The following is a 9,258-nucleotide window of genomic DNA, read 5'->3' as shown; positions in this document are numbered from 1 at the left end:
CGTCCGTCCGTCCCCATGGGCTGCGTGCACGGCCGCCCCTCCGCCGCCTCCACCCCCAGCCCCGACGCCGCCCGCCGCCGGAACCCCCCGCCGAAGCAGGAGGGGGCCGCCCCCGATGCCGCCGCTGCGGCCGCGGGGGCAGCGGGGGAGGGGCAGCAGGCTGGCGAGAAGGCCGCCGTCGCCGTCGCCGCGCCGGTGAAGCGGGAGCGGCGGTCCCGGTCGTCGCGGCACGGGCCGGAGGTGCGCCTCGGCGGCAGCTTCGCCAACAAGGCGCGCGGCGAGCAGGTCGCCGCTGGCTGGCCCGCCTGGCTCTCCGCCGTCGCCGGCGAGGCCATCAACGGCTGGACCCCGCGCCGCGCCGACACCTTCGAGAAGATCGACAAGGTGCGCCCCCCGCTCCCCCGTGATCCGTGCCGCGGCAGCAGCGCCCGCCGGAGGAATTTCGTGTTTTTTTTTGTTTTGTTTTGGGTCTGACGAGCGAGCCCGGCGGTGTTTCAGATCGGGCAGGGGACGTACAGCAATGTGTACAAGGCGCGGGACTCGCTGAGCGGCAAGATCGTGGCGCTCAAGAAGGTGCGGTTCGACAACCTGGAGCCCGAGAGCGTGCGGTTCATGGCCCGGGAGATCCTCATCCTCCGCCGCCTCGACCACCCCAACGTCATGAAGCTCTACGGCCTCGTCACCTCCCGCATGTCCTGCAGCCTCTACCTCGTCTTCGACTACATGGTCCACGACCTCGCCGGCCTCGCCGCCAGCCCCGACATCAAGTTCACACTGCCCCAGGTCAAGATCCCACTTAGCTGGAGCAGCCACATAGTGACAAATTATATTACTTAGAGTGTGCTGTGGTGTAGCTAGTCGAGTCTGACCGAGGTGTTTATGCCCCGCAGGTCAAGTGCTATGTGCATCAGCTGCTGTCAGGGTTGGAGCACTGCCACAACCAGGGAGTGCTGCACCGTGACATCAAGGGCTCGAATCTGCTCTTGGATGACGACGGTGTGCTCAAGATTGGGGACTTTGGTCTGGCGTCGTTCTTCGACCCGAACCATAAGCAACCGATGACCAGTCGCGTGGTGACACTCTGGTACCGGCCACCAGAGCTGCTGTTGGGTGCTACAGATTATGGAGTGGGCGTGGACTTGTGGAGTGCCGGATGTATCCTTGCCGAGCTGCTGGCTGGGAAGCCTATTATGCCGGGACGGACCGAGGTTAGCTATGGAACACTTGCCTTTTTCCCACAAATGTTACTAAAGTTGATTCTGTCAAGTGTGATTTTGCTGGTGTACTGTTCATAGCTTGTCAACCATTCCATGCAAACCTCGTTAACATTTTAAGGCAGGTCTCGTGCAAGATGGCCTTGCTGATGAAAATGATATACAATTTAGAGCATGTTCAGATAGAATAAGCACTACTTCCAAATGTTGTTCTTTATCAGGGGCCGACCCAGAGAGAAATTGACCCGGTGTCTCACTGTAAAACCACACATATTATGTTGTTCTTTATCAGGGGCGGAACCAGAGAGAAATTGACCCGGTGTCTCAGTGTAAAACCACACATATTTCCCATCCAAAAATGTGGTGTCACACACTATACTATACACAAAAATTACCAAGAAAACAATCTTGCACCCGTGTCCTGTGCACCCGGGTAGTTGAACCTGGGTACGCCCCTGTTCTTTATTGGTCATCGGGCATAACAGTTTTCCTCGAAATGTGGCAACATAGAACATGGTGAAGAACAATTTTTATGTTATCACTGCTATAAAAACCACTGGAGTAAATGTTAAAGATTATTCTAGCTCTTATTACTTTGTTATAACCTTTACTCTTTTATCATATATGCCCTTTGGTCCTATAAAAGCTGTCATTTTGGACAAGAATGGAGTTGAAATTTTGGCTACCAGTATCTTTGCAAATATTTAGACTGCATACTTGAAAATCATACGTGTGAGTTTGTCTCAGAAAGTTTAGTGGAAATGCTAAAGCATACCGAATATGTGTGGACAGGGGTATCACCAAAGAGCTAGCTATGGACAGGGGTGCGTGGAAGCTTGCTATCATGTGCCAGAGCCATGAGTTGGTTGCGAGATCTTATGAGTTTCACCTCTAGCCTACCCCAACTTGTTTGGGACTAAAGGCTTTGTTGTTGTTGTTGTTGTTGTTGTTGCTAAAGCATACCGAATCAGTGCCTAATACTTTGTTGCATGTTTGCAGTTCATATCTGTCATGAATACTTCAATTCTATTTGTGTTACACTTTTAAGTGATATAGTAATACTTTATCCCCACATTATTTTAATTGTATACTTACAATGTTTTTTAATCATGTCTTCTTTTCAGGTAGAACAGTTGCATAAAATATTTAAGCTATGCGGATCCCCCGCTGAAGAATATTGGAAAAAATCAAAGCTGCCTCATGCAACCATATTTAAGCCCCAGCAGCCGTACAAAAGGCGAATAGCAGAGACATTCAAAGATTTCCCGCAATCAGCACTTCGGCTGATTGAAACACTCCTATCAATTGATCCTGCCGATCGTTTAACAGCAACTGATGCATTAAATAGTGATGTAAGTTTTCTGAGTATTTACCATTCTTTTCCTATTTGATGTAAATTGGTAACAAGAATGAAATTCTCAACTCGTTGGATATTGACACAAGGATGGCAAATAAATTAGTCATGCAATAGATGGAACTTCTATGCGCCGCGTCAATAAATTAGATTATTGCGTCTTCTGTATCCGTTTAAACTTGCAATATTGATATTTGATTAGTTATATGCCCTCTTGATGTTAGAGTTGAATCCAATTCATTGGAATCTCATTGAGATCACGGTATCTTGTTTTTCCTCTGTTCAGAGTTTCAACTTTTAGGTTCATATAGGTCCATGAAATTATGCTCGAAATTTGTCTAGAGTTTATCATGTGATTCTGATATTTAACATGGTATTTGTAAGACAGAACCCGAATTCTAATTTTGATATAATTTAAGTTTTTTGCCAACACTTTGGTAGAGGGCTAGTTATTTAATTATTTTTTTATGAAGTATCTACATTGCTGCTCCTTGTTGTTACACCGTATTTGATAACTTACATATATTTACACTACCAACACAGTTCTTTAAAACGGAACCTCGGGCTTGTGATCCATCAAGTCTGCCCCAATACCCACCAAGCAAAGAGATGGATGCAAAACGAAGAGATGAAGAAGCTAGACGGTTTGTCATCCTAACACTCCTTCCTTCCCTTAGAAACTTGTGTTGATTTTCTGCATTTGCGTTTGCCTTATCTTTGTGGATGCTCTAAAATGTCATTAAGCTCTTCACAACATAGAAATGTAAACATGTAAAGTATTGTAAAAACCAAAGTATCAAAAAACTACAGTAATTTATCCTGTAGGTATCAAATACCGTGGTTTTGACACAACATAATATTTCAGAGTATTCACGATACTGAGAACCTGTTTGGTGCAGCGACTTAAAAATGCTAGCTAGCGAACAATTCAGTTTACCAGCGTAGTTGCATGCCTGACCAGACTAAGAACGGCCATGTACACAGCAATAGAGCAGCCATTTTTCTAGCTAGCTAGTCGTTGCCATCTGGATGCATAAGAACGGAAGATAGCACAAAGTGACCTCCACTGAACACCAACGCTCAGGGCTTGTAGGTTACCAAAGAGGGCACCCGGCAGCATGGCGTAGCCGGCAGCAACTTCACCATGTCATAAAGCTGCACAAACTACAACCGCACAGCCAAGCTAGACGCATTGCATTGTTCTTTTCGGTTGCTCAGTTTTAAAAAAAGAGGTCTTGAGTTCTTTTTTTTATGCAGAGAAAAAACTGCAGTTTTGCCGATATTGTAGTATTAAAACCACAGTTTTTAGGGGCAATCAAACAGCTCACTGTAAATAAAACTGTGATAATCAAAAAAACTATAGTATTCACAGAAAACTTAGAAAATACTTTGCTACCAAACAGGGCCGTAGTGGTTTGAGAAAGCATGCACAGTCAGAGTCATATGGCATAGATGGGCCGTTGAAACAAACTAGCATTCGCCCGTGCGTTGCTATGGAACCACAAAAATAATTGCACTTGCACTTGCAACAATGTGGAGAAAAGAAATTCAATCAAGCAGGCAACGCTGCACTTGCGTAACCACAGTGACCATGGGAGCACCATGGTAAGATTTGCAGCGGCATACCCGTGGTTGGATTTTGAAATTTGAAAGTTAGGACAATGGAAATTTGGAGTAGCAGTCGAAGCATGCGGATTGGGGAGGAGCCGCTGCAGGAAGAAAATCCTCTGGTGGATTGACTGGCTGGTTCATGCCGCGAAAAAGAATAATGTAATGTCATGTACTTATAAAATACTCCCTCCGTTCCAAAATAGATGACTCAATTTTGTACTAACTTTAGTACAAAGTTGAGTCATCTATTTTGGAACCGAGGGAGTACTTTACTATGCAAAACATGAGTGACAGGGTGGCTTGTTGGACAGAAGGGATCTGGTAGGCCCTGGATGGATGAGGTGGATTGGGATGGAGTTGGGAGGTGAACTCGTCTCTACCACCACCAACTCCAATTATAAGATAGTAGTAGAGAAACTCCAATTTATATAAGATAGTAGAGAAAAGAGTGCCGAAGAAATTGTTGGAAGTTATAGAGTAGAGTTAGGAATACAGTTACAGGAGTATTCTAAAATCTAGTTTGCCGTAGGAGCCTACTTCTGCAGAATGCTGCGATGAACTTGATAACAGGAAAGCATAACTTGACAACACTGTACAGCACAGCAGGATATAAGGAAGAAAAATAACATTTCTTTAATTCAAAAGGTAACTTCAGTGGGTGCTAGCCGTATACTTATTTGTAGTACTAAAAAGTAAGTCTCGACTATCGTGCCAACTGCCAAGATTCCTGTATTCCTGGGAGCTTGTTGGGAATAATTGCTTAGACATCATCATGAGTCATGCTGTCATATAACAATTTGTCTCACCTTTCTGGTGTATATTTAAAGCTTCTTTCCGAAAATATTTGTAAATATCTTCTATTTCTCCACCTCTTGACCTTGTTCATTGGCTGATATAAGCTTGAGCTTTTGCACTGTATAAATTGCTTACTGGCTTATTCATTGGATGAAAAACAGTTTAAGAGCTGCTGGTAGTAGACCTAATGGTGATGGAGCTAGGAAGACAAGGACGCGGGATCGGCCAAGGGCTGTTCCAGCACCAGAGGCAAATGCTGAACTTCAAGCAAATATCGACGTATGTCAAGTTATCTTGGTTCCCTACCAGCTACAGTTTCTCATTTCTGCATGAGCCTTTTTTTCTGCTTGCCATGTCCGCTGTTGCAAATGCTAATCTGGACTCAACTTTACCCTTTTACAGAAAAGAAGGCTAATAACGCATGCAAATGCGAAGAGCAAGAGCGAAAAGTTCCCTCCACCACATCAAGATGGTGCACTCGGCTATCCGTTGGGTTGTTCGAATCACATGGAACCTACATTTGAGCCCCCAGACCCGTCTTCATTCAGTACCGTATTTCCGTACGACAAGACCACCGTGCCTACTTGGTCTGGACCGCTGGTGGACCCTCCTGGGGGCAACCAGAAACGGAAACACAAGTCTGGACGCTCTTCGAAACAACCATCAACTGCCCGTGCTCGGTGATACATTATGTGATATTTGGTGCATAAGAAATTCTTCAATACGGACAATTTACTCAGCAACAGTTCCTGGAAGCTGGGGAGATCTGATTATACGACCAAGGCAAGCAGCGATGAATTTTTTCAAGATCCATGAATTCATTCCATGTACGGATTCTTTTCAAACCGCAGTGTATAGATGGGAGAGAGGGAGCTCAGTTAGTCGAATTCTGTACATTAGGTTGTCCTTTTTCATTTGTTACAAGCAGCTATATGTCATGTTAGATTCGTTTGAGTGAGTAATGGAACTTTTAGGTCTACTTGGCATGCCACTGCAACTTACTGTTAACTCTTACTGCAGTTATATTTCATGTTAGATTGGACACTTCTTAAGTTATGTTTCATTGTTAGATTGAATATTTCTCAAGTTATGTTTCATTGTTAGATTGAATATTTCTCGAGTTATGTTTCATGTTAGATTGAATATTTCTTTAATCTGATGTTTTGTCCAAGCTTTTTGTTTTCCCTTTATGACTTCACAAGTTGTAGATTCAGACAACTTGGACATTAGTTTATAAAAAAGTTGTCGCATTGTCCTTCAGTTCTTCAGCAAAATGCTGACATTTAACAATTTCAACTTCGGGCAATATTTCTGCACATATATGTTCTACTTCCGTGCCTGTCACCGTGGGGTAATGCGTGCCCGAAGGTTGTATCTCCTCATGGCGATCGGCGCTGAGAGTGAGTTTTCGCCGATTTCTTCCCGGAAACCGTGGCCCTTCCTGCAGATGTCATCTTCCCGGAGCACGAAGTCCGGGTCGACTTCGCTGTCGACGTCGTCCTGCAGCTCGTCGAAGACCCACGAGTAGTCGCTGAGGCTACTTTCATCATCACTGCCTGTCCCCCATGGACACATCTTGTCTCCTGGACCAGAGGAGGATGATAAGTACTTACTAGTAGTTCAGATTCGGCGCCAGCATTACGTTTCAAAATCCAAACACCAGTTGGCGGGCAAGGGACGGCGGATGAAAAGCTCACCGGCGGCGTTGTCTTCGATCGCCCGGACTTTCTCCACCAGCGTCTGGAGCAGCTCATGGTTCAGCACCTCGTAATCCCTGCAGCATAAAAATGGAAAATCAGATGAGATCAACGTACTGGTACTGTGACGCCGCGGTTCAAGATCGGGATTCCACGGGCTGCCGTACTTGAAGGCGAAGATGGCGTGCAGGATCTGGGCGGCGGCGGCGGCGAGGAACGCCGACCGGAGCAGCAGCACCTTGGACACGACCCAGAACGGCCTGCTGAGGTCGTCGTCGGCGCCCCCCAGCCTGATGAGCGCGACCTCCACCACGAGCGTGATGCACAGACCTGGTTTGGTCAAATCCAAGAAACGCATGAAGAAATGATCCGATGGAGCGAAGGAAACGATGATCGGAGTCTGCAGAAGATGTGTGTTACCGAAGTAGAGCTGGCCTCTAATGGCGAAGGTCTGCTTGGCGCTGGTGAGGAGGTAGAGGAGGAAGACGACGCAGCTGTAGAAGACGAAGGCCTTGATGAAGCGCGACTCCACGAGGATGGCGTTGTGGAGCACGTAGAGCTTGTCCAGCGCCGCGAAGATGCTGGCCTGCTTCGCGCTGAACTCCTCCTGCATGCATGCGCATCGACCGATCGAGCTCCGGATCAATGGCGGTTCAGCACGTCTTGCAAACCAGAGTACCAGACCAGAGGAGGGAGAAGAAGACCTGGGCCTGGAGGATCGACTCCGAGTTGCGCATGAGGAGGTCGTGGGCGCGCCGGAGCTGCTCCTGCCGGGACAGCAGCTCCTCCTGCTGCTGCCGCCCGAACCGCGCCAGCCTCTGCATCGCCTCCCTGCTCTCCTCCAGCGCCCGGCTCAGGAAGCCGTGGAGCTCCCCGAGCGCCCGCGTCGCGTTCGCCTGCCCCTCCAGCAGCTCCCGCTGGTTCTCCAGCGACTGCCCGGCGGCGGTCCCGATCTCCTCCGCGGTGCGCTGCAGGCCCTCCATCCGCGCCGCCATGGCGTCGCCGACGGCCCTGACCTCCCGCTCGATCCCCGCCGCCTCCTCCTTCAGCCTCACCATCTCCTCGCCCAGCCGCGCGTACTCCTCCTCCACCCGCGCCATGCCGGCGTCGATCCGGCCCCGCATCTCCTCCTGCCCTTCCCTCAGCCCCGCCTGCGCCGCCGCGATCTGCCTCGACTGCTCGGCTATGGCCGCCGACTGCGCCAGCACGTCGCCGATCCGGGATTTGAGGTTGTCGGACGCGGCGGCCAGGTTCTCGGTCTGCGACACGATCGACGACATGGAGCCCTGGAGCTTGCTCGACTCCTGCATGATCTGGTCCGACCTCTCCTCGATCGCCGACAGCTTCTCGCTCGCCGCCGCTGCCGCCCGGGTCAGGTCGTTCACCAGCCGCTCCGTGCTCTGCTTGAACGCTTCCGCCCTGCGCACGATTCACAAATCAATCAAGAAGAAGAGGAAGAAGACGATCATGGCGGATTGGATATGATTGCGTACTGGAGCTGGTGGCAGAGGGTGTTGGTCTCGAGGAAGAACTCGAGGAAGACCTTCTCCTCGTGCTCGGAGAGGCGCTTGCGGCAGTGCACCATGCGCGAGCGGTCGTCGCAGGGCGGCAGCGGCGGGCGGCCGGAGTCCTGCTGGTAGCAGGCGCTGAGGCGCCACGCGAGCCTCGACTGGCGCTCCTTGTCGGCCATGATGTGGGCGCAGCTGGCGAAGAGGCCGCGGTACGCCTCGCCCCAGCAGGAGGCCGGGCCGGCGATCCTGCGCCGCGCGCCGTCCAGCAGCTCCACGCCCCTCGGTCCGCCGCCGCCGCCTTCCATCGAGAAGTCGACCACCATCCTGCCGCCGCCGTCGCCGCCGTCGTCCGGCAGCGTTGGCGCGGCGACGGTCTGGCCCGTGGGTTTAGGGGAGGAGGAGAAGATGCCCCATGCAGTGGCTGCGGGGCACAGCGACGGCGACAGGATCATCACCGCCACCGCCACCGCAACAAGAAGAGGATGGACTGTGCTTCTCATCTCGAAATGTACCAGTCTGGATGGATGACTCTGAATGATTTTGGGAGTGTGATGTTCAGGCCTGCACTGCGAATTTTTGTTAAGATTGTTACTGTTTCGATCGACGCAAACAAAACAGACGCGCTGTAAACTTGTGATTAAACGGAGCTGCATTTGCATAGACCAAAGCAGGCAAGTTTTGAAGCCCGTTCCATCCAAGCCGTGAATCATCAGTGACACAGACGCATGCCTGCACTAGCAGCAGTAGTAAGCAGTAATTGGTCGTGACGTTCATCTCCGTCGCATGCATTACTCACAGAGCAAACGAATCAACTGCAAAGAGGGGAAGGAACTGATGCGTCGAAAGGTGTAAATCTTGCTTGAGCAAAGCAAACCCTGAATCCAGAAGTTAAACAGATTCTTTTTAGTTAGGTTATAATTAGCGGTGGAATTTCATTTTGCGGTGCTCCTGATCCCTTCTCCCAGATCCAGCTTCTTCTTCTTCTTCTTCTTCTTCTTCTTCTCCGGCGGTGCTTCTCTCTGCCCGTCCGACCAGTCGGCGGCGGCGGCGACCAGGCGTGATTTGCGGGCTCAGAA

At 49.8% G+C, this 9,258-nt stretch overlaps 2 protein-coding genes across 2 annotated transcripts; one reads left to right on the top strand and one right to left on the bottom strand.

Moving 5' to 3' along the window:
- Positions 1–6: 6 nt before the first annotated feature.
- Positions 7–6,052, top strand: LOC119353393 (probable serine/threonine-protein kinase At1g54610). The gene is made up of 7 exons (XM_037620017.1): positions 7–384; positions 499–783; positions 891–1,208; positions 2,339–2,566; positions 3,112–3,212; positions 5,136–5,253; positions 5,377–6,052. The coding sequence occupies exons 1-7, from the start codon at positions 16–18 to the stop codon at positions 5,656–5,658; spliced, it is 1,701 nt and encodes a 566-aa protein (XP_037475914.1). The 5' UTR covers positions 7–15; the 3' UTR covers positions 5,659–6,052.
- A 263-nt stretch (positions 6,053–6,315) lies between these two features.
- On the bottom strand, positions 6,316–8,682 carry LOC119357626 (protein GAMETE EXPRESSED 1-like). The gene is made up of 6 exons (XM_037624509.1): positions 8,165–8,682; positions 7,376–8,090; positions 7,092–7,278; positions 6,839–7,001; positions 6,654–6,748; positions 6,316–6,530 (listed from the first exon to the last, which is right to left on the bottom strand). The coding sequence occupies exons 1-6, from the start codon at positions 8,680–8,682 to the stop codon at positions 6,316–6,318; spliced, it is 1,893 nt and encodes a 630-aa protein (XP_037480406.1).
- Positions 8,683–9,258: the final 576 nt, after the last annotated feature.

This window comes from Triticum dicoccoides, chromosome 2A, assembly GCF_002162155.2.
Source record: "Triticum dicoccoides isolate Atlit2015 ecotype Zavitan chromosome 2A, WEW_v2.0, whole genome shotgun sequence".
Classification (NCBI taxonomy): domain Eukaryota; kingdom Viridiplantae; phylum Streptophyta; class Magnoliopsida; order Poales; family Poaceae; genus Triticum; species Triticum dicoccoides.
The sequence above is the reverse complement of the archived record's forward strand: the minus strand, read 5'-3'. Positions and strand labels throughout refer to the sequence as shown.

Bases quoted from the DNA above. Each gene is read 5' to 3' on its own strand.
- LOC119353393 (XM_037620017.1), top strand. From the start codon at position 16: ATGGGCTGCGTGCACGGCCGCCCCTCCGCCGCCTCCACCCCCAGCCCC. The intron at 385-498 runs GTGCGCCCCCCG...GCGGTGTTTCAG, and splicing joins CCTTCGAGAAGATCGACAAG to ATCGGGCAGGGGACGTACAG. The intron at 5,254-5,376 runs GTATGTCAAGTT...ACCCTTTTACAG, and splicing joins AACTTCAAGCAAATATCGAC to AAAAGAAGGCTAATAACGCA.
- LOC119357626 (XM_037624509.1), bottom strand. From the start codon at position 8,682: ATGAGAAGCACAGTCCATCCTCTTCTTGTTGCGGTGGCGGTGGCGGTG. The intron at 8,091-8,164 runs GTACGCAATCAT...AATCGTGCGCAG, and splicing joins ACCCTCTGCCACCAGCTCCA to GGCGGAAGCGTTCAAGCAGA. The intron at 6,749-6,838 runs GTACGGCAGCCC...TTTATGCTGCAG, and splicing joins CACGCCATCTTCGCCTTCAA to GGATTACGAGGTGCTGAACC.